Raw genomic sequence first — 25,475 nt, 5'->3', positions numbered from 1 at the left:
AGAACAATTTGTCAAGGTTGTTTTGAATTCTAATCCTGTCCTCCACAGTGCTTGCAACCCCTCCCAGTTTGGTGTCATCTGCAAATTTTACAAGCATACTCTCCATTTCATTATTCAAGTCATTAATGAAAATATTGACTAGTACCGGATCCAGGATTGACCCCTGTGGGATCCTACTAAATACAGTCTCACCGTTTGACAGAGAACCATTGATAACTACTCTTTGAGTACAGCCTTTCAACCAGTTTTGCACCCACCTTATAGTATTTTTGTCAAAACCATATTTCCCTAGTTTGCTCACTGAAGATTGTGAGGTGCTCATATACATCAGTGAGTATGGGGGCCACAGGATAGAACTTGCTAATGTGTATGAAAACTACAAATTTCCTTGTCTTACCAAGGGTTTTTCCTCATATTAGCTAAAACATGGTTAGAACACACCTTTTTCCTAGTGAAGGTGCACCCTTCAATGGGTGTGTGGGGCTGCATCAGAGGGGTATCTCAGGTGTCAGACACCCCTCAGAGGTAGTTACTATCATTTCCATGGAGAAACCGAGGCAGTGTAGTTCAAGAAAACAGAGCATTTCAACTTCCAGTCAAAACTAGAGGTGATTTAAAGAATGATGAAAATGGTGATAATTCCATTTTCTTCACGAAAAATATAGTCAACATTTTGAAAATTTGAAAAATATTGACTAGCTCTGGGCAGGACAATGGGGAAAAGAATAGCCTGGAATTATAGAAATAATCCTTACCCTTCACTGATTTCTTCATTGTTCACATGACTTCATATTTCTGCTATCACACCCTAAATGGTGTGTTTTTAGAACCCTCCACTCTACAATGCAGGGCATCCCCCGTGAGTCATGTGTCATCCAGCAGCAGCCCCACCCACCACTGTGCTCCAGAGCTATCTGGCTGGCCCCCAACTACTGAGTGACAGCAATTGAGGGGATGAGGAAAAGCAGAAGGTCTTCTCAAGACAGGCACTGCACAATACTTAATTTGTCCCAGGCCTCTGGCTTAGCAGTTCATAGCCCTGGCACTTCTGGCTTGCTGCATCAGTTATGAAAGTAAAACAATTGCTTGAGGCCCAGCACCTTTCATTACAAATTAAGCACTGGCACTGCCTGTTCTTCATGTGATCTTTAGTGAGACAATACAGAACTTTACTCTTGCTGTTGGGCTGAGTTAATGTTTGGGTCACTTCAAAGGCTGAGTCAGATAATGAGATAATGTGACATCCTCTGCAGTGAAAGAACTTCAGCAACTGCTACTTTAGAGATGGAAGTTGAGGGTAGTTCTCATCATTGAATAATGTTGCCTAGGTTTGTATGACCTTGTGGTCTATTATGCATATCAAACAGTGAATGCACCCTATGAAACAGTCCTTCCTTCTTTCATTAAAAGACAATGGGAAGCTTAACTTTTATAAACGAGATCATTTTCTTCTAAACATTACAGTCGTTTCATATCTAAAGGGAGCTTAATCCTCTGTAATTTAGATTAATTTCATTGTGCTTTACCAGGTTAGGGTTAAAACTCCAAGATTTGCAATTGATTACAAAAAAAAAAAGCAGCCCATTATTAAGTCCTAACTGAGTAATTTGCAGCTTATTTCACCCTAGCTAATTAAAATGTAATCAGTATTGTTTGGCAATGTGCATTCTGTCAGCAGTTTTACTTCGGAAAAGAAATCATGCCAAGAAAAAACAAAAAAAGCCTTTCACTAGGAATTGGCTTGATTTAAACTGGCGCCTTAGCCACTGAAACTCTAAAACAAATAAGTTACAACCGACTGACAGTGCAATAAAAAATACTAAGCCCACTCCAAGATAAAGAACTGTTTTTCATGTTTTTCCTGCTTTCGAGACATTTTCTGAGCCGAAGACATTTTCATAGCAAGCACTTTGCTGTTTCAAAATCCCGGACACCTTCAGGTAAAACCTTGGGACTGCACGTGCTCTTTGCCACACAAGCGAATATGCAGGTTCAAATACTTTCCCCTTGCCCTTTCTTTCTCATATGGACAGTCATTATAGTACCCCAAGCTCTCAACCCCCATTAAGAGGGGCTATTTTGCATTCCCAGGCTTTTCATTCTTAAATTCAGCTACAGATACTACTAGAAAGCTCCTGTTGCAATCGAAACATCAAAACATTTGGGTTTTATTTTCCAATTGAATTTAAAATATTTATCTGTGATCCGGTTTTTAAAAAGCCCAACATTTCATGTGAACTCCTTTGCTCTGGATAAACAAAGCGGCTTTATGCAACTATTTCCCTAGCAGTTTTTGTTTCAGTGCACTCTAAAAGCACAGAGAGTAGAGAAACACAATCACTTCCCTCTCACCTTTTTCCCCATCTGAATTTTGGGACATATCTCTACAATGCTAATGAGTCCTTCTGTTCAAATAGGTGGGATGTCAGTTTATTAAGGGGAGATAGGGCTGTTGTTATGTGCAATTTAAAGTGTTATCACCATTTCCTTCTGGTCGATGCAGTTCAGTCTTTTCATCACCGCGGAACAGGTGGGGAGGTCGGAACGGGAGAGGTAGTCTAGAAGGAAGGTGTGGACATAACGAGTTGGATACACGAGTTCCTAAGAAGATCTCGTCCGCGATGTTCTATATGCTTTTTGACCCACCAATTTAGGGTTCATTTTAATCCAGACAGGTCTCGACCTCATGCACCTCGACCTATATCCCAATGTCGTGTCCCATTCCTCCCGCATCATCAGCATCATCATCATTTTCTTCACCACCACGTAGACATTTGTCCTGCATAGCCTGTCGCATAGTTTGTAGTTCTAGTATAATCACCAACTCCCTCCGCTTTTATTCTGGCAGATCGGAACAGATGCTACAAACTCTTGGTCATCGCCCTTAAGAAAGCATCCTCTTATGTTCAGGTAGAACATAATAGAAATCCAACTACAATGCTACAATGAACCGTAATAAACACTTGCTTCTTAACAGCAGAGCAACCAAAACTCAGATCATCTGCCCCTCAGACTTTCTTCAGCATTTAATCCCCCCACCCATCCATACACACCCGCAAGGCACCAGTGTCTTGTCCTATTTAAAAAGAACAGGAGTACTTGTGGCACCTTAGAGACTAACAAATTTATTAGAGCATAAGCTTTCCTGGACTACAGCCTGCATCCGAAGAAGTGGGCTGTAGTCCACGAAAGCTTATGCTCTAATAAATTTGTTAGTCTCTAAGGTGCCACAAGTACTCCTGTTCTTTTTGCGGATACAGACTAACACGGCTGCTACTCTGAAACTTGTCCTATTTAGTTTTCACACCGCTCTTAAATCTCCTAAAAACCAGAGAGGTGCGCGGCCAGCGAACTATGCCCAGAACATCGCCTGCTGCCCGGGCATGAATTCAGGAGCCCTCGGAGGCTCTGGGCTGCAAGTCCTGTGTTGTCAAAGTAACTATCAGAGACAGAAGTGCAAAGCAAACTGGGCACCTGTGAGAGGGAAGAGAGCCGCCCTGTCTGCATAAGTCACCGACCTTCCCCTGGCACAAACTGCCCGCTTCAGTGAAAGAACCCTGCCAGCAACCCCTGCACAAACAACCCCGGCTCCAGCAGGGCGAGGACATTTACAAATGCAATTAATACTCAACGGGAGCATTTAGCTAAACACGCAGCAAGCACAGCGATCTGCCCCGTCAAGACCCGGTGCCAGGATCAAAGTCTTATTTGCACAGCGTGAGGACGGGTCCGAAATATCGCTCATTCTAGTTCTGGTCGCCCTGGGTGTTCCTTGTGTTGACGTTAAGGGTTTCCACCTGCCCAACCTCTGGGGCGATCGCAGGGACGTGGTGGGGGGAAATGTACATCCTGCGATATAAGCAGCCCCTTTTGGAAACTCCCGCCCGAGAAGTTTGCAAAGAGGCGATGAAGTCCAAGCCGTCCCATATACACTCACTCGCACCCCATCCCGCCCCCCACAGCACCCCACCCTGAATGTGCACTCTCCAGACCTGGGCAACACTGCCCAGCAGCGTCAAGAGGGCTTGCACGCGTGGAGAGCGCGTGGCGAGGGGCAAGGTGCGGGTGCGGGGTCTCTCTTTCCCTATTGCGCTGGTACCGTACCTGGAAATGCTTGAAGAAGGCAGATATGCGAGTGATCTGCAGGCTCAGGCACCTGGAGGTGCATCTGGCTCTGTAGACACTGACCGTGGAGAAAGACTCGTCCTGCTTGCGAGCAGCAGCAACCCCGGCAGCTGCAGCCAGGCAGCCCCAGGAAGCCGTAATCCAAAGGAACAGGGTCAGAGACACGGCGGGATCCTTTAGCACCATCGCCGTGCGGTGGGTGGGTGCTGAGGAGAAGAAGGGGGTGCCGCAGAGAGCAAGAGACGTCCGGATAAGCTCCCGTGCACCGATCTGGTGCTGGACTGGACTGGGGGGGAAAACCTCAGCGCTGCAGAAACTAAACAAGAAAGTTCAATCATTCAACTCTCTTCACCCCCCCCCCCCTTCTTCCCCTCCGACCTCCCCTCCCCAGCACACACCCCTCCCCTTACTCCCAGGAGGGGGTGGGGTGAGGGTGACAGCAGGCTGTGCCATTGGCTGCAAGAAATGGGAGTGACAGCAGAGCCGGGCTGCCTGACCGCAGGCAGGGTACAGAGAATGCGGGGGAGCTGGTGAACTTCTCCGAGGTCCCCTGGACACATACTGTATACACCCTGGGCTGCTGCAACACATTGGAACACAGACCCTGCACAGTAACCTTCTCTCTCTTCCCCCCACCCCATTTACATGACTAGCACTCAGCCCTGCCTACACGGACCCTCAGCTGTTCCTACATAGACACCGCAAACACAGACACCCCTAGTGCACATGCAAACAGACTCAGGCATTCCTAAACACACACACACGGCTTGACGATGCCAGGTGCTGAGCCCTGTTAGCTCCCACGGACATCGCAGGGAATGGAAGGCACGTAGCAACCTGCCGGATCTGGCCTTTAAACAGGTACACCTACGTGTCCTCGGATACAAACATGCCTAATGCACCTAGGCAAACACAACCACAGACATCCACAGCCCGACTAAGGCATATAGACCTAAATGGACACACCCAGTATGCACACAGACGCACACATCTTGCATACCCTGGGGTTTGTTGATTTTTCACTGTCAAAACTCACATTTACTTTGTTCTATTGTTAATAGTATTGCTGTGTCCATATGCCTTATTTTTACTTACGAACTCAGATATATTCATTCATTAATGTAAATGAATTTGAGAAATTCAGCTAATGGACAATTCCTCTAAGTCTTCTCTTTGTTAAGGTCTAAAAAAGTGTAGTGAAATTGAAGCTTGGGGTTTACGGAAGACTGGGAGTTTTCCCATAGTAAAATCAGTGCTAACCATTTGTTCCAGGCTGGATGGAGCATGCATAAAATCTCAGCCCATAAAATCTCATCCTAGTGTGTTATTTAAAAATTAATTTTTATACGTCATTAGTCCAGTGCCTTTAGGTAACAACTACAAAATTAAAATGATTAACATCTTGCACTTTTTAAAATTAAATAGCTAAAATACACATACAACAACTATTCTCTCTGGGTTTTTTTTTTTTTTTGTTTAGTTTGTGTATTGACAGTGCATGCACACAGTACAAAGCACATGCATTACATTATGCATTAATTTTAAAATACTGTATGTAAACTCCAATTGCTGCAATAAATCATATGAATAGAAGGAGCAAATGTATTCTTTCCTAACTGTAGTCTGTGGATTAAATCTCCCAAACTAGGTGATCGCAAGCTTGTATCACTTGACAGAGCTGAGATTTGGGGCCGTTACAGGAGGTGTAAATATGTCTACTGTCAAAATAATTTATAGATTATTATGTCAATGATCTACAGGCTGTTGGAATCTCTTTTGCTGAATATATTTTAAAATGCAGCTAAATACACATTGGAAAAATCTCCTTCAATCAAATCAATATATAACAAGGGCTGTGAATGACCTCACTTATACTAGCTTTACACCAGTGTAACGCTGCTCTCCTCACCCCGAGATTGACAACAGTGTAATGTAAGCAAAAAGCCCAAGGAGGTTATTCTCCCCTGAACACATGCGGGCAACTTATGTCCACAGCAGGCAATACACAAGTATATCAAGGGAGACTCAAACCCTAAAGACTGTTGTTAAGCCTATGAACCAAGGACATTGTTAAGCCTAAAGCAAGGACATTCATATCTAATGCTATAATTTGGTGCTGAGTGTGATGTAAGAAATTGAATAGAAGAAAAAAGAGCCTGGACTAGGTGTGACAATCCACAGGAATTTGGTAACATTAGACACGAGTTTCAGTCAGTCACTTGCAATATGTAGCTGTAATAGGGATGGAGGAAAGTCTTCACTTTTAATTTCTTTTTCTGGTTTGAAGTACTTCTGGATCAAATTCTGCCCTTGGGTCACTGGCAGAAATCTGGGGTAACTCGATAGAAGTCCATGGGCCAGATTCACCCTGTGGGTGGCTGGGGAATAACAATTACAAATTTCATCCTGCTGTGCCTGAGGGAGCTGCTGTGGCAGAGGGGGACCGGTCTGATGGCAGTGCTACCACAACCTACCAAAAGGGGTTCTGCAAGGGAGGGAAATTTTAAAAACAAATCAGTGCAGTGTGCCATAGGGGTATATCTACACGGCAATAAAAAACCTGTGGCACTAAGTCTCTATGCCAGGGTCAATTGGTTCAGTCTCCCTGGGCTCTGGCTGTGGGGTTAAAAATTGAAATGTAGGCTTTCGGGCTCGGGTAGCAGCCCAGGCTCTGGGACCCTCCACCCTCACAAAGTCCCAGATCTCAGGATCCAGCTGGAGCCCAAACTTCTACACAGCAATTTTTCAAGCTGACAGCCCGAGACTGAGTCAGCTGACCTGGGCCAAGCACAGGTTTTTTATCCCCATATAGATGTAACCTGCGACCCACCCTCCTCGCCAGGTTTCAGAGACTGAGCTCCAGCTGGAGCCCAGATGTCTACAATGCAATTGTTAGCCCAGCAGCCCAAGGATCGCAAGCCCAACTCAGCTGACCCAGGACCGCCATGGCAGTGTAGATATACCCTAGAAGTCCTGAAATGGAGGATACTTTGGAGATGCACTAAGTAAGCTCTGGAGCTGTCCCAACTACCTCTCCAGAAGACTCCACGCACTTTGCAAGCTATGATGGCCAGCCCTGATCCCCTCAGCTGAGTGAAGGCTGTTGGTGGCTTGTAAACTGTGCCCCACTTCTAGTAGACTTCCTATCACTGGAGGCCAACAGCCTGGGATCTACTAGCAACAGTTGGTGGAATCCACTGAATCAACATGCACGGTGGAATCTGGCCCAATCTGGCATCCCAATAGTAATAAAAAAATCATCCCCATTATAGAAATCATGGCTGCAAAAGTCTGGAGCTACAGCCTTACTAGTCAGAGGTGGCTTGGGTCTATCCAATTCAGGAAATGTCTGTTTCTGACCCATTTAGTCTGTTTTAGGCTTGACTAAGAATTCTGCAATTCCTCCGTGACACCCCAAGTCTAGAAGGGAACAGGCAATTGACAAAACCCATTACTCTTGACTGATTAATTATGTTTACAAGCATACCAAATGCTTTCAACTTTTGCCATAATTTTATTAAATAATAATGCCTGTCTGAAAAAATCTGCAGCCATCTTTAATAATCGTATTTGGTGCTCAAATACAACAGGTATGGAGGACAGACAGATTTATTCCCAGTGTTAGTGGTATTGTACTACTAACCCAATCAATGTTGCATATTAAAACTAAAATAACTACATTAAAGTTCATGAATCCTGCTGTTTTTTTGGTTTTATGAAGATTGGTAGCAAAAGGCACAGAATCCTTAATCGTTAAAAAGTTTGTGAATACAGTTTATTCAGTTGCTTGTGTTGGAAAGGTCACAGTTACAGAGATCATCAGGGTAGTCTCTGAATTCCTTTTAAGTGAGGCTGAGTTGGTTGGCACACAAAAGAATGGCTGTTCAATGCCACTAAAACCAAATTCGCACAGAACATGTTTCCCTTACAAGGAGATTAAGAAACTAAAGAAACTCAGGCTCTGTAATTCAAACACTTGGTAAACAAAGTTAGCAGTCAAAAACCTGTAAGGACTAAATATATACCTGATCGTTACAGAGAGATTACATACACATACATGTAAATATATGAATGTGTGTGTCTGTGTGTTATAGGGAGGAAGCTTACTAAGTTTCTTCATGGAACATGAGATTTGGAAACTTTTGAAGTAAAGAAGAGATTGTTTTAATTTATTAAACACACACAGCTTTCAGTCATCCCATGGAATAAAATTAGTAATTCGTTAAAACAAACAAGATTTTCCTTTTGGGTGAATTTTTCTGTTGACTACTGCTAACCACTGTTAAATTTCTGCTTTTAAAAATCCTTTTTCTTGTGAATTGTGTAACTTTGATGCAGTACACCTCTTTTCCTTTTCCACAATCTAAAATATATTGATCTGTTTTTTGTTTGTTTCTTTTGATTATTTTATTCTCAGAATTGTTGGGTTTCTTTCCCCCCAATAAACTAAAAAAAGTCATCACTCAACATTAAAAACATTAAAAACTCAAGCAAAAAATAATCCTTAAAAGCATAAAGCATTGACCTCATGCTACTATAAAAACACAATTAGTCCTTCTTCAGTGTTGTGCTGTGACATTTATGGCTGGCAATGTAAACACTAGCTCTCCTGAAGACCAGCTTCGTGAATGTCAGGGCTGTTTTTTTAACAGGAGACAGCGCCACATACTGGTTATGTGAAGTGAGATCTGCAAGTGACTAATAAAAAGTTATATTGTACAGAATTAATCTGATTTTATGAGTCGCTTTTCATCAATTTTAAATAAACCTGAATGCCTCTTAAGTAATTATGTCTTAATATCTAGTAATACCGACATTAAATACCATGCCCAGTTGGGCAAATAAAGATGATATTGTTTACTTTAACAATATTTGCTGTTTAAATATGGAGTACCAGTATTCACTGATTTGATTTATTATATTAAAGGCCCTGTTCCTGCAGTCTTTACTCAGGCAAAATTCCCATCAGCTTCAATGATGTTACAAACAGAATAATATGATTTAAGGTCAGATAAACAAAACACACTATAGAAGTTCTTTAAAACAGCTCATTTACAGCCATATTTCCCATTTAATAAAAACAGAGAAAGCAAAATAGAAAATATAATATATATAGTCAGTATAATCTCTAAACCAAATGTTTTCCATAGTTTTCCCTATAGTTGTCAAAAGATCTTTCTCAGATGAAAACAATTATTTATTTAATGTAATAACAAAACTGTCTATTTAATCTCCTTTTCAAAAGTGGCAAGCTGCTTATAATTGTTCTTAAGGAACTGATAATGAGTCAGCTCTTTTTTTCCTTTCGCTTTACCCTCAATAGTTGTTTGAAGTCCGTCTGTCTCAATCCAGTCTAACCTGACCCACATATTTCCTTTACTGGGATGTCAGCATATTCATGTGGCATTCATGGTACATTAAAAACACAACAAGAAGAAGTCCAATAATTTAAAGTCAATGGTAAACTAGGCAGTTTTGTGTTTTGAAGAGTTAGGAAGAGAAAATGATACTGCCAAGAATGACCTTCAGTGGATCACTGCAGACTACATGGCTCTGGGAAGAAGGATAAAGGAGTTTGAGGTGCAAGTAATGTTCTCATTCATCTGCCCTGTGGAAGGAAAAGGCCCGGGTAGAGACCGTCGAATCATGGAAGTCAATGAAAGGCTACACAGGTGGTGTCGGAGAGAAGGCTTTGGATTCTTTGACTATGGGATGGTGTGCCAAGAAGGAGGAGTGCTAGGCAGAGATGGGCTCCACCTAACGAAGAGAGGGAAGAGCATCTTCGAAACAGACTGGCTAATCTAGTGAGGAGGGCTTTAAACTAGGTTCACCAGGGGAAGGAGACCAAAACCCTGAGGTAAGTGAGGAAATGGGATACCGGGAGGAAGCACAAGCAGGAGAACACAAGAGAACATACTGAGTAAGTGGGACGATCAGCAAGTTATCTTAAGTGCCTATACACAAATGCAAGAAGCCTGGGAAACAAGCAGGGAGAACTGGAAGTCCTGGCACAGTCAGGGAACTATGATGTGATTGGAATAACAGAGACTTGGTGGGATAACTCACATGACTGGAGTACTGTCATGGATGGATATAAACTGTTCAGGAAGGACAGGCGAGGCAGAAAAGGTGGGAGAGTTGCATTGTATGTAAGAGAGCAGTATGACTGCTCAGAGCTCCAGTATGAAACTGCAGAAAAACCTGAGAATCTCTGGATTAAGTTTAGAAGTATGAGCAATAAGGGTGATGTCATGGTGGGAGTCTGCTATAGTCACCAGACCAGGGGGATGAGGTGGACGAGGCTTTCTTCTGGCAACTAACAGAAGTTACTAGATCACAGGCCCTGGTTCTCATGGGAGACTTCAATCACGCTGATATCTGCTGTGAGAGCAATATAGCAGTGCACAGACAATCCAGGAAATTTGCGAAAAGTGTAGGGGACAATTTCCCGGTGCAAGTGCTAGAGGAACCAACTAGGGGCAGAGCTCTTCTAGACCTGCTGCTCACAAACAGGGAAGAATTAGTAGTGGAAGCAAAAGTCGATGGGAACCTGGGAGGCAGTGACTGTGAGATGGTCGAGTTCAGGATCCTGACACAAGGAGGAAAGGAGAGCAGCAGAATATGGACATTGGACTTCAGAAAAACAGACTTTGACTCCCTCAGGGAACTGATGGGCAGGATCCCCTGTGAGAATAACACGAGGGGGAAAGGAGTCCAGGAGAGCTGGCTGTATTTTAAAGAATCCTTATTGAGGTTGCAGGAACAAACCATCCAGATGTGTAGAAAGAATAGTAAATATGGCAGGCAACCAGCTTGGCTTAACAGTGAAATCCTTGCTGATCTAAAACACAAAAAAGAAGCTTACAAGAAGTGGAAGATTGGACAAATGACCAGGAAGGAGTATGAAAATATTGCTCAGGCATGCAGGAGTGAAATCAGGAAGGCCAAATCACACTTGGAGTTGCAGCTAGTGAGAGATGTTAAGAGTAACAAGAAGGATTTCTTCAGGTATGTTAGCAACAAGAATAAGGTCAAGGAAAGTGTGGGCCCCTTACTGAATGAGGGAGGCAACCTAGTGACCGAGGATGTGGAAAAAGCTCATGTACTCAATGCTTTTTTTGTCTCTGTCTTCACGAACAAGGTCAGCTCCCAGACTATTGCACTGGAAAGCACAGCATGCGGAGGAGGTGACCAGCCCTCTGTGGACGAAGAAGTGGTTCAGGACTATTTAGAAAAGCTGGACGAGCACAAGTCCATGGGGACGGATGCGCTGCATCCAAGGGTGCTAAAGGAGTTGGCCGATGTGATTGCAGAGCCATTGGCCATAACTCATGGCAATCGGGTGACTGGAAAAAGGCTAATGTAGTGCCCATCTTTAAAAAAGGGAAGGAGGAGGATAAGGGGAACTACAGGCCAGTCAGCCTCACCTCAGTCCCTGGAAAAATCATGGAGCAGGTCCTCAAGGAATCAATTCTGAAGCACATAGAGGAGAGGAAAGTGATCAGGAACAGTCAGCATGGATTCACCAAAGGCAAGTAATGCCTGACTAACCTAAATATCTTCTATGATGAGATAACTGCTCTATGGATAAGGGGAAAGCAGTGGATGTGATATATCTTGACATTAGCAAAGCTTTTGATATGGTCTCCCACAGTATTCTTGCCGGCAAGTTAAAGAAGAATGGGCTGGATGAATGGTCTATAAGGTGGATAGAAAGCTGGCTAGATCATTGGGCTCTATGGGTAGTGATCAATGGCTCCACGTCTAGTTGGCTTTCGGTATCAAGCGGAGTGTCTCAAGGGTCGGTTCTGGGGCCGGTTTTGTTTAATATCTTTATTAATGATCTGGAAGATAGTGTGGACTGCACTCTCAGCAAGTTTGCAGATGACACTAAACTAGGAGGCATGGTAGATATGCTGGAGGGTAGGGATAGGATACAGAGGGACCTAGACAAATTAGAGGATTTTGCCAAAGAAATCTGATGCAGTTCAACAAGGACAAGTGTAGAGTCCTGCACTTAGGACGGAAGAATCCCATGCATTGCTACAGACTGGGGACCAAATGGCTAGGCCACAGTTCTGCAGAAAAGGACCTAGGGGTTACAGTGGACGAGAAGCTGGATATGAGTTGACAGTGTGCCCTTGTTGCCAAGAAGGCTAACGGCATTTTGGGCTGTACAAGTAGCAGGGCCGGCTCTGGCTTTTTTGCCGCCCTAGGTGCCAAAAAAGCCACCGGCCGGGGCTTTCCACTCTCCCCGGCGGCCAAAGCGCCGGTGGGAGGGCGGAGAGCCCCGGCGGCCAGAGTGCCAGGGGGAGGGCGGAGAGCCCCCGGTGGCCAGCCCGCTGCAGCTCCGCTCTCCCCAGCGGCCGGAGCACCGTGGGGAGGGTGGCGAGCCCATTCGCGGCCCCGCTATCGGGCTGGAGCGCCCCGCTGCGCCGCCCCCCTCCAGGTGCCGCCCCAAGCACATGCTTGGTGGGCTGGTGCCTGGAGCCGGCCCTGACAAGTAGGGGCATTGCCAGCAGATCGAGGGACGTGATCATTCCCCTCTATTCAACATTGGTGAGGCCTCATCTGGAGTAGTGTGTCCAGTTTTGGGCCCCACACTACAAGAAGGATGTAGAAAAATTGGAAAGAGTCCTGCAGAGGGCAACAAAAATGATTAGGGGGCTGGAGCACATGACTTATGAGGAGAGGCTGAGGGAATTGGGATTGTTTAATCTGCAGAAGAGAAGAATGAGGGGGGGTTTGATAGCTACTTTCAACTACCTGAAAGGGGGTTCCAAAGAGGATGGATCTAGACTGTTCTCAGTGGTACCAGATGACAGAACATGGAGTAATGGTCTCAAGTTGCAGTGGGGGAGGTTTAGGTTGGATATTAGGAAAAACTTTTTCACGAGGAGGGTGGTGAAGCATTGAAATGGATTACCTAGGGAGGTGGTGAAATCTCCTTTCTTAGAGGTTTTTAAGGTCAGGCTTGACAAATCCCTGGCTGGGATGATTTAGTTGGGGATTGGTCCTGCTTTGAGCAGGGGGTTGGACTAGATGACCTCCTGAGGTCCCTTCCAACCCTGATATTCTATGATTCTATGAAAATCCCAGGCCACCACAAAGGATAGAACTGTGTAAAAATACATTGAAGGACAAAGCAAGATGAAAATTTATTTGGGAAATACTTGTGGGTTTTGTAAGAGGCCTCACTTATCTGGGATATTGCCTTTCTTCTGTTCCTGATTGTGCTTTCCTACTAGTAGCAATAATACCAAAGGCAAAAAAAGTAAACAGAAAAGCAATAGATGTTGGTCCTTAATTTACAATCTGAGTTCTGGGTAGAAAGTTGTGTCTATTTTGGAGTTTATCATTCCACAAGGGAAGTTCAAAGCAGTTACCATGGAAAATGAAGTCACTTGGAAGGACAGGTCTATGAAATCACTTCTTTTTGCAATTCAAACTATGGGGTGTACAACTGAAGTTAAATTTCATAATGCAGAATCTTGACTGGACAAAATGGAAGGCATCATGAATTTATGACAAGAAATTATGCAAACTATAGGTCATACTGTCCCTGCCCTAGTAAATGTGGCAGGGAGGACAGAGTCAGAAGCCATGCCTCTACTCTGCACATTCCATCCATGGACCAACCACAATCATAGTTCCTATACTATGGGTATCACAGAAATTCCATGTGCTCCCAAGGCAGCAAACTGCTTCAACGGTGTCCAAAAGCAGGGACATAGCACTCCACTTGCATATGCGAGACTGGTGGCAGCAAAATCCCTCCTGGAGTTGCTTTTAAAGTTGTGTGGCTCTGTATACTCCTAACTCAGGCCTGTGGCTAAATGCCAAAAGCTAGCCCTATGTCTAATAAATGTGATACTGTCAGGGTTCCCTTCCCACTCTGAACTCTGGGGTACAGATGTGGGGACCCGCATAAAAGACCCCCTAAGCTTATATTTCACCAGCTTAGGTTAAAAACTTCCCCAGGGCACAAATTCCTTGTCCTTGGATGGTATCACTGCCACCACCAAGTGAGTTAGACAAAGGTTTAGGAAAAGGACCACTTGGAGTTCCTTTTTCCCCCAAATATCCCCCCAAGGCCCTTCACCTCCTTTCCTAGGGAGGCTTGAGAATAATATACCAACCAAATAGGTAAAAAAGGTGAGCACAGACCAGACCCTTGGGTTTTTAGGACATTAAAAACCCAATCAGATTCTTAAAAACATGAGGAACCTCTGTAAAATCAAGATGGAAGGTAATTTTACAGGGTAATAAGATTTAAAACACAGAGGATTCCCCTCTAGGCAAAACTTCAAAGTTACAAAAAACAGGACTAAACCTCCCTCTTAGCATAGGGAAAATTCACAAGCTAAAACAAAAGATAATCTAACGCATTTCCTTGCTATTACTTACTGTTTTTGTAATATTAGATGTATCGTTTCAGTAGGAGCTGGATTACTGGCTTGTTTACTTGCTGGATTACTCTCTTTGTCTCGGAAAGAACAACAACACACACAGCACTATGCAAAAACCTTCACTCACAGATTTGCAAGTATCTTCTCCCCTTATTGGTCCTTTTGGTCAGGTGCCAACCAGGTTATTTGATCTTCTTAAGCCTTTACAGGTAAAGGAGGGATGTTATGCTACTCTTAGCTGTATGTTCTGACAGATACTTTCTAAGCTTAGCTTTAGGGCAGAAGAGAAGACTGAGGGAGGACATGATAACAGTCTTCAAGAACATAAAAGGTCGTTATATACAGAACATTGGTAAAGTGTTCTCCTAAGCCACTTGTCATGCTGTCTGGAGTGGCTACGACCATGAGTGCCTACCTCAGGGCAGACTGTCAAAAGCAGGGCAGGTACCCCAAACTGGTTGTGCGTTCTATAATTAGATTTCACCAACCCAGTAACAAATGTGAACTCCTCCATCACTGTATCATTCTGACCATGGAGTCACAGACAGTCCCTTTAGATACCCCAGTCTATCTTGCTACCCAGGGAAACTGGACTTAGTGTTAAATGGTCATCTATACCAAAGATCACAAAGTATTCAGGTTATTTCCAGTCATATACCTCAGACTGATTTGTATCTCAGATCTCACACCGAAGATAACGCTTGTAGCCAATTCTGTAATAAACTAACTAAGGGGTTTATTTACTAGGGAAAAGAAATGAGAGTTATTTACAGGTTAAAGCAAACAATAATATACACTCAAATGAGTTACCATTATGGTTCCTAAAGATGACAGATGTCGTAATCTGTCAATTCAAAATGTCTTTCATGGCGGACCCAGGGATAATCCCTGGGGATCTCTGCCTTAATTTAGTGTCTCTGTTCTCTGTTAATTTAGTATTAGAGTTCAAACAGCAAAGAGATGAAAAATTTTCTTGTGACTCTATTTTATCTTTTACATTTAGCTTTCCAGTCCACAAGACAAACTCCCTGTCACCTAGCATTTTCAAGGTGTGATAGGGCCATTCACCAATTATTTGTATCGTTATGTTACTTATGGCCTATTTAATCTTGATAGACCTCCTGAATGGGCAGGGGTAGATGATTCCCATGCCTGGGCTCACAAGTTCAGAGAAAACCTTTTCAAAGTTATACAGCAAAGCTTACATATTTCCTTATAGCATGGATTACAGACATTACAAGGGAGATTAATGCATGCAACACCTTACAAGGATTTCATAGAATCTAAATATATTTTTATTAGACTAATACCTACAGTAACTCCTCACTTAATGTTGTAGTTATGTTCCTGAAAAATGGAACTTTAAGCGAAATGATGTTAAGCGAATCCAATTTCCCCATAAGAATTAATGTAAATGAGGGGGTTATGTTACAGGGAAATTTTTTTCAGCAGACAAAAGACTATGTTATATATATATATACACACACACACACTGTATAAGTTTTAAACAAACAATTTAATACTGGTACACAGTGATGATGATTGTGAAGCTTGGTTGAGGTGGAGGAGTCAGAGGGTGGGATATTTCCCTTACTGCTAAATGATGAACTAGCAATTGGCTGAGCCCTCAAGGATTAACTCTCTCACTCTGCAAGGCAGCAGGAATGGAGGGAGATATGCGCATTTCCCTTAAGTACACTGCCTTGTTAATTAGATCAGCTTGCTGAGACTGCAGCTGCTGCAAGCTCCCTCCATGTGGAAGATGGGGTAAGTGGGGTGCAGGAGCAGGGGGGAGGGGGACATGCTGACATTAGCCTCCCTCTCCCTTCCCTCCCCCTCTGCACAGCAAGCAGGAGTCTTGGGGAGCAGCTCCAAGGCAGAGGGCAGGAGCAGCATATGGCAGTGCGGGGAGGGACACAGATGAACAGCAGGCAGCTGCTGCACAGGGAACTTAGGGGAGCTGATGGGGGGAGCTGATAGGGGGCTGCCGGTCCACCCTGGTTCCAAGCCCCCACCAGCTAGCTGCAACGGGCTGCTCTTCATGCAAGCAGTAGACAAATCAGGCGGCTGCCAAACGTTAGAGGGGAGCATTACACAACTTTAAACGAGCATGTTCCCTAATTGATCAGCAACGTAACAACGAAACAACGTTAACCAGGACGACTTTAAGTGGGGAGTTACTGTATTTTGAACAAAACTAACATACAGGTGAGCTGGTTTGGTTTCCAGCTATGAGTTTGTCGTCAGTTCTTAGCTAATAAGAAGGGCATAGGTGAGAGCAAGGGCTGTCCTCCAAACCAGATCGTGACCCAAGATCTGCGTAAACCAAGCAAAGGGATGGAAAGGAGTTATTGCCCTTCTTGGCCAAGGCAGACAAGGACACAGCCTGGCCCTTCATTATTTAGGGTCTGAATCTGCCACTCGTATTAATCCTCACTTGACTCTGCAAACAATCCCTTTGAAATCAATGAGAATATTTATGAAACAAATAAGAGTGGCAGAATATCTTATTTGTTTTAATTTAGAAAATGTGTCTATCCCAGGTGTGTGTAGGCTTTTTTATTTACAAATAATTTTATATAAAATTGCATTCCAAAAATATCAATTTAGCCTGATCTCTTAACGAGCTATTCTGCTCAGAAAAGTGACTAAAAAATGGCATTTTGAGCTTATTTGTTATTTTGTCTCTTAGGGCTATATTGTGACCTTAGTAACAGCCTTAAGAAAGGGATGATGCATAAACTGCACTCCCCCAGGATTTATCCCAGGAGACATTGTGATTAAGGGACACCCTTCTGAGTCTAAATTTCCCTCCTGCTTCCCTCTTGCTTTGGTGAGGCTCATAGATTCATAGATTGTAAAGCCAAAAGGAACGATTATCATCATCTATTCCAGTGGTTCTCAAACTTTTTTAGTGGTGAACCCTTTCACATAGCAAGCTTCTGAGTGTGACCCCCACCCCCCTTATAACTTAAAAACACCTTTTTATATATTTAACACCATTATAAATGCCGGAGGCAAAGCTGGATTTGGGGTGGAGGCTGACAGCTCGCGACCCCCCATGTAATAACCCCATGACCCCCTGAGGGGTCCCGACCCCCAGTTTGAGAACCGCTGGTTTATTCTCACCTCCTGCATAACACAGGCCATAGAACCTCATCCAGTAATTCCTGCATCAAGCCCATATCTTTTGGCTGATCTGGAGCATAAACTATAGAGCCCTATCACTGGGCTATCGAGTCAGTTTCACTCTCTCTCTAGCCCAATAACTATTTAAGCACTTAAAACAAAGTGGAACAGCATTAACAGGAAAGACTGAGCATATGGTGAGAGCATCCAGGTAGGAAACCTGGGTTCAAGTCCTTGCTCTGAATCAGGCAGAAGAGAGATTTAAACTGCTGCGTCCCACATTCTCACTGAGAGCTCTAACCATTGAGTTATTTGTTTTAAGGGGGTTTCCTCCACACCTCCTCTGACCTTGTTTTGTATGAGGCCCAATCTGATAGTGGTCTACTGGACTGGATCCTGCAGCTGAAATAGGTGGGGAATGCTAGTTTATTAATCCTATTGGGACTCAGAAGTGAACTAGGTGCCGAGCTTCTTTGTGCTGTCAGGTCTCACGAAGCTTTGTGCACACCCACCTGCATAAATTTAGGTGCCTAGGGGACTTTGCTAATGGAAACTCACCACATATAGAATTAGGCAGTAGCTAAACAGTGGTGGGCAAACTGCGGCCTGAGGGTCGCATGCGGCCTATCAGGGTAATCCGCTGACAGGCCACCAGACAGTTTGTGTACATTTGCACGGCTACCCGCAGTTCCCAGTGGCCACGGTTCACCATTCCCGGCCAATGGGAGCTGTAGGAAGTGGCGCAGACTGCAGGAACATGCTGGCCGCCACTTCCTGCAGCTTCCATTGGCCGGGAACAGTGAACTGTGGCCACTGGGAACAGTGGGTGGCCGTGCAAATGTAAACAGACTGTCTGGAGGCCCGCAGATTGCCCACCACTGCACTAAATGGTGGTTTTGTGAATGTCAGTGGTCCTAAATGTTGGATTTAGGTACCTAAAGTGCTGGTTAGGTTCCTAAGTCCCCCTTGTGAATATGTCCCCTCTTCACTTTCTCTTCAATGAATTAAATCGACTGAGCTGCCTGTGTTTTGCTGTCAGCATGTTTTCCAAACCTGAGATCATTCATATAGCTTTCTTTTTCTGAATCCTTACAAAATTTTCACCGTTTTTTGAAGTGCGGTCATCAGAATTGGACACAGTATTCTAGTAATGGTCTCACTAATGATGTAAACAGAGGTAATACCAACTCCCTACTCCTGCTCAATATCCCTTGCTTGGACCTTCAAGAATTGCATTAGCCCTCACAGGATCACACTAGCAGTTTATGTTCAGTTGCAGGGCCGGCTCTAACTTTTTTGCCGCCCCAGGCAAAAAAGAAGAGCGCCGCCCCGCCGTACCCCCCGCCCCGCGAGCGACGCACAGCTGAACCCGCCCCCTCAGCACCGCACCGCCCGAAGCCCCGCTCCCTCCAAGCGCTGCACCCACGCCCCCCCCCGAGCGACGTGTCGTGCCAAGCCCTTGCCCCCTCCGAGCGCCGTGCGAAGCCCCCGCCTCCCCAGCACCGCGCCAAGCCCCCACCCCTCCGAGCACCGTGCTTCCCGAAGCCCCACCCCCCAAGCGCCGCGCAAGTCCCCGCCCCCCCAGCGCTGCGCCGCCCGAAGCCCCCGCCCCTCCAAGCGCCATGCGCCCGAAGCCCCCGCCCCCTCTGAGCGCCGCACCAAGCTCCCGCCCCTCCGAGTGCCATGCCGCCCGAAGCCCCACCCCCGTGCGCCGCGCAAACCCCCGCCCCTCCCTCCGAGCGATGCGCCATGCCAAGCCCCTGCCCCCCTGAGCACCCTGCCGCCGAACCAAAATAAATAAATAAATAAAAATCCTAGCACCGCCCCTCTCCAAGGTGCCGCCCCAAGCACGTGCTTGGTCAGCTGGTGCCTGGAGCTGGCCCTGTTCAGCTGGTTACCCACAGACCCCAAAGGCTTTTACAGAGTCACTGCTTTCCAGGATACACTCTCCCAGATCTACTTTCTTTGTTCCTAGATGTACAATGTAGAATATGGCTGTATTAAAATGCATGCTGCTTAAGTGAGCCCATATTATGAAGTGACTCTGCATAACTGACCTCTTCTTATAATTGTTTACCACTCTACCAATATTTGTGCCATCTGCAAGATTTATCAGCAATGATTTTCTTTCAGATCATTGATAAATAAATCATTGAATAGCATCAGGCCAAGAACAGATTCCTGGGGGACCATACGAGGAATGCCCCTGTGGATGATGATGCTACGTTTATAATTATTTTTACATCTATCAGTTACCCAGTCTTTAATTTAATATGTGCTTCTGCGATTTTGTTGAAAGTAATTTTTTTAATCAAAATGTTGTATGGCATTAAGTCAAATGTCCAACAGACACTTAAGTCTCTTATATCAAAATAGTTATCACCCTCAAACAAACTTGTAATCTCATCAAAAGATTAGATCGGTCTTGTTAGACAAGACCTCTTTTCCATAAAACCACGTTGACTAGCATTAATTATGCTACCATCCTTTAATTCTTTACTGATTGTATCTTGTATCAGCCTTTCTATAATTTTGCCTGGGATCAAGTAGAACAGACTGTAGTGCTTGTTGTTGTTAACAGTAACAATAATACTCTTAGAGAATCCAAACGGGGGTGGGGGGGGGGGAGGGGAGAAGGGCGGGCTCCATTGTGCTAGGCACTGCACCAAGACATATTAAGAGACAGTCTAAATAGACAAGTCAGACAAAGGGAGAGAGAGTTGAAGTGACAAGTTCAAGATCACACAGCCGCTCAGGGGAAGAGGGAGAAATAGAACCCAAGTCTACTGAATCCCTGTCCAGTGCAAAATTGGTTCTAATTTTCTTCACTTTTTTCGGACCAGTTCTTCCAATTATGTGAAGTACTCAGCTCGTGATGAAAAGTACTGAGTGTCCTTAGTTCCTACTGAAGTCAATGGAAGTTGAGGATAACTGACAACAATGAACATGCACTCAGTAGCTCATAGGCTTGGGCCATACGTGCTGGAACTAGGGGTGTGGGGGGTGCTGCTGCATCCCCAGGCTTGAAGTGGTAATAGTCCATATACATGGTATATGGGCTATTATACAATTATACAAATTGTTCTGGCACCTCTGGCCCCCACAATACACAGAAGGTCTCACACCAAATTTGAAGTTTGTTGAGGAATAATATAACCGTGTTGCATAATTCACTTAAAAAAACCCAATAACTGAATCTTAAAATCCAGCAGAATGTTTCAAAATATACTAATATGTCAATGGTCTCTAATAGGTGTGTGCGCGTAGGCACCATAACAGTGTAATTCACCTCTGTTGAGAGGACCATCAAAGTCCACACTTTAGCCCCCATTATGCCCAATGTGAATTAAAAAAAACGGTCTCAAGACCATCTATTGCAGTATTTTCACATCATTTGTTACCACTGTGGGTTTGAATGTGGGCATTGGATGAGAGAAACTAGTGCCACATTTGTAATAATTCTGCTTTGTTAGTCTTAAATTAAGATCCTGCCTGCTACATGATAAAAGTAAATTACCCATGACCCAAATTTTAACAGCAAGTAAATTTTAAGACTTATTAGTAGCACATTTAGAAACGAGGATAACCAAAGTCCTATAATACCATGAAATGTCCATTATGAATATATCAGTATTATATCTATATATTCATAATATTCTTATTAAATATCTCCATGCACATCATGTTCATTTAAAAAAAAAGAAAGCCTATTTTGTACTGCCTTCTGCCACTAAGGATGAAGGCATAGTGTATGAAACTATTGTAGGGCTTCCCTTGAATTAAGTTGAAATCTTTTCATACACCCTTGAGAGGTTGTTGTTTATACAGTGTGTCCTTCAACCTCAAATAAAATGGAACATGTCTGAATGAAAAATTATGACAATTAAGGAGAAGCAAAACCTGAAATTTCATTTTTATGGATTTTTCTGCTGACATACTAAAATGTGTGTTGTAAATGTTAACATTTAAAATAGAGAATCTTTCAGGTTTCTATTCATAGTTCTTTCTTTCTGGTGAATTAATTATGAAAACTCAGTTACAGAATGATACGATGACATTTGCCTTTGTATATGATCCACTAATTATTCTACTGAAAATTTATTTTATATATATATATAAACAGCTCATTTCAGTAACCTTGTTTTTCTTTTTCCCCACAATTGATTGGGCTAATAATTTTCAGTCTAGCACTGATTCTCTGTGTCACTCAGAAGACCAGAGATCAGGCACAACTGTACATTTCCAGCAATGCCCAGACCATAGACCCATGTACCTAATTCAATATTAATCTTCAGCCATAGTACCTGACTGAAATTTAATGCAAATACAGATATCAATACTTCATTATCTAATCTAATAAACAGAATTATAATTTTAATATCTCAATTTTCCCTCTTCTTGGTAATTTCCTGGTCTCAATATTTTCCTGCCAACACCTTTTCCCCACTGTCTTCAGTCATAATTAACTGTAAGGGTAAGCAGGAATTTTTCTAATGATCAGTGACCTGCAATTATTCTGATCCTTTTGTGCCTCACTAAGTCTAGTTTTCAAAACAACATGATTTTCTCCCACTTTTAGCGTCTGGTGATTTGTTGTTTGTACATTTCTTCAGCAATCTCAGATATTGCAACCCCTCTATCCATTTTATTTCCATATTCAGATAATCTGTATTTACCTTAACTCAGATTGGAATATTTGGGTCCCAGTTATTCCACATTACCTACACTTCTAGCAAATGGTATAGTTCACAAGCTATCTCGTTATATGAGGGCACAGTTTTTGAGACACGTGCCTCCATAACCAAATAGTTTGTTCAAATGTTCGTATTTGTAGGCATTATTGGCTTATTAGTATTATTCTCTGTGCCTTCTTGTCTATGCCATTGTGTCATGGGACAGGCCAAAGCAGAATGTCCCCTCTTATCACAGCTTCCGTGCTGCCGCTTATTGAAGAAATAATGCTCTGATTAATAAAATAGAATAGACGCATAGATCTATGTGATTTGCCGATGTCATTTCTCAGGGTTCCAAGTCAGTAAGATTCCTAAGTGAGTCACAAATTAAATGGACAAAGATAAATGAATCCATCACCATGTGGACCACTTCCAGCCCCTAAGGTTGTAGGCAATAAACTGTTTTTCTCCTGATATACTTCCATGCTTATGTTGAACTGAGGGTTTTGAACAACCATTGTCCTGGAATCCTGAGAAAAGTCTTTAACTGAGACCAAGGGCTCAGATAATAGAAGACAATTTTCTTTTTAAGTTTGTAGTTCCTCAGAATTATACATTCAATTGTGTGCCTAAATTTGTGTGCACAATTGTCACCAGTTTGTATGCAAATCATACAATGGTGCATCCAAGTTGGTAAGAACTAGATATTTGGCCCCATTAAGACTGTTTTGGGGCATATCTGGGAAAAAGAGTGAATGGCTGGCGTGCCCATGGATTTTAGCAAACCCCAACCTGAGAAATGGCCCTTGGAGGCTGTTGGCATTTGATACAATTTAGGGTAACCCCAAGGCTGCTCTAAATTATTCTGGTGATTGGGCTGGCACTACACTGCTGTCTAATATTGAATGGTGCTTTTGATCTCCCTCTTCCCAGCTGCCCCCAGTACTAACAAGGCACAGCTGAGACCTTGGTCCTAAATATCCACTGTAATTGTGCACAGACTCACCCGGCAGCACCCCCTGCTGGTCATCCAGGGAATTAGCAGTCCAGCCTCCAGAGTGCCCTCTGTTGGCCGGTGTCTCACCTTGCGCTGGCCCCCCATGTCCCTCCCAGACCACAGGTGACCCTTTTCCTGGGTGCTGCCCCCAGGCAGTACCCCCATAGTTCTCTGGGTCTCCCCACCCAGGGGAACCCCCACCCATTGTCCCCACCTCACCTCAGTCATAGTCTACTGCCAGTCACCAACTAGCCCCCGCTCACTGGGGCAGACTGCAGTATAAGCCACTCATCACAGGTAAGGTTGGGTTTGGACCTGCTAACTCTACCTATAGCGGGGCTGTCCCTCTGCAGCCCTAGTACCCTCTAGTGTGCCCTTACTTCGGCCGGCAGCCTGGGGCTCAGCTAGGTTGGAGCTCCCCGGCCCTTCCCCACCCTCGGTACCTTCCTCAGCTCCCCAGGCAGCCTGGTCCCTCCCTCTCCAAAGGCTAGAGAGAAAGTGTATCCCTCCTGGCCCACTGCCCACTTATAAGGGCCAGCTGGACCTTGATTGGGGTGTGGCCACAGCTGAGCCTGCCTCCCCAATCAGTCTAGGAGTATCTTGCTCCAGCCACAGCCCTCTCCTGGGCTGTTTTAAACCCCACAGGGCCGGAGCGGGTGACTACCCCGCTACATCCACACATACACACAAAGGTTTCAGTGTTTGTTATTGTAAGGGCAAAAGTCTATATTCCCCATTATGGTCTTCACTGGGAGTACTCACTTTCCTAAACTGCTTCAAATTACTTGTATAACTCTCTTGTCTATTAGCTGTTCAGCAATAATATGGGTTGCTAGAAAGTCATTGAAAGTAAAAGAGATACATTCATTTTTAAGTGTTTCCCAATGTGTCATGTCTTTGAATCATATGTATTGAACCCATACTGAAATCCTAATGATAACTTAGAAATCCTAATGATTTCAGTGGCAGTAATGTGCAAAATCAATGGCAGGATGTGACCCTTTTAATTTAAGATAGTATTTTATGATGATTATACCTACAAATAATGAGAACATTTCTCTATTGCTCTCTAAGGTGTAATACACCAGAAGCCTCTACAAATCTACAGTGAGATAAAGTTAATGGTTTTCTTTTCATTTGCCAGTTCTTCAAACCTGATCAATGCAGCACCCATCTCAGGATATAGTGTTTTTCGGACTACACATCAAAACTAAAAGCAATCTTTATGCTCTAATACTTTGTACCACTGAATATGTAAATCTTCAGTGGTTGTACTCCGATAGATAACTTAAGGCTAAACTTTCAAGATCTCCTCTAATCCTTAGTTAAAAGATACCTTGCTCTTAGTCTTTAAACACTCCAGTGATTCTTTGGCTGAAATGCTATTAATTTTTAAAAGGCTATCATTCTCAAAGGATTGTTTCTCTAATGGATTTAGTCACCTTGTTTCTTTGTTTCCCTTTTGATCACCACCAGCAAGCTAAGCTAACAGACTATTCAGGCTCTTAAAATAAAAGTTGGTGACTTTGATGAAGCAAGGTCATTTCTAATGAGTGAATACATTGCGACAGTGTGCTGTATGAAGTTCGAAATACTTCCTCACGCAAAGAATTATCTTACCAAACAACTAATAGCAGGCTAAAGACTCTTTTCTCATGGTTGAGATATTCAAAGTGTAGTGTAAGGCGGTGTTTCTAAGGGCTGGTCTACTCTAGGGGGGGATTGATCCAAGATACGCAACTTCAGCTATGCGAATAGCGTAGCTGAAGTCGAAGTATCTAAGATCGAATTACCTGGGGTCCACACGGCTTGGAATCGAGGGCTGCGGCTCCCCCGTCAACTACGCTACCGCTGCTCGCTCTGGTGGAGTTCCGGAGTCGCCGGTGAGCGCGTTCGGGGATCGATATATCGCGTCTTAACGAGACGCGATATATCGATCCCGGATAAATCGATTGCTACCCGCTGATACGGCGGGTAGTGAAGACGTACCCTTAATGACCAGTCTGTGGACCAGTGCTGCCCCCTGTGATCTCCCTGACACAGTTTAGGAAGGCAGCAAGCCGATCCCTGGTATCAAAAAGCTTGAGGAACAGTGGTCTATGGGATCTAGACATAAACCTCTCCAAGTGGACTACCCATGCA

General features: G+C 44.0%; 1 protein-coding gene across 2 annotated transcripts in view; it reads right to left on the bottom strand.

Annotated features, from left to right (window-relative positions):
• The window catches only part of ANOS1 (anosmin 1), a 184,399-nt gene extending 179,947 nt beyond the window's left edge, over window positions 1–4,452 (bottom strand). For both annotated transcript variants that reach the window (XM_005283349.5, XM_005283348.5), the window contains exon 1: window positions 4,105–4,452. In XM_005283349.5, coding sequence (XP_005283406.2) covers window positions 4,105–4,311 — 207 coding nt within the window. In that variant the 5' untranslated portion in view covers window positions 4,312–4,452. The remainder of the gene's footprint in view (window positions 1–4,104) is intronic.
• Between the last annotated feature and the right edge of the window lie 21,023 nt (window positions 4,453–25,475).

This window comes from Chrysemys picta, chromosome 1, assembly GCF_011386835.1.
Source record: "Chrysemys picta bellii isolate R12L10 chromosome 1, ASM1138683v2, whole genome shotgun sequence".
NCBI classification, from domain to species: Eukaryota; Metazoa; Chordata; order Testudines; family Emydidae; genus Chrysemys; species Chrysemys picta.
This window is presented reverse-complemented; position numbering and strand designations above follow the sequence as displayed.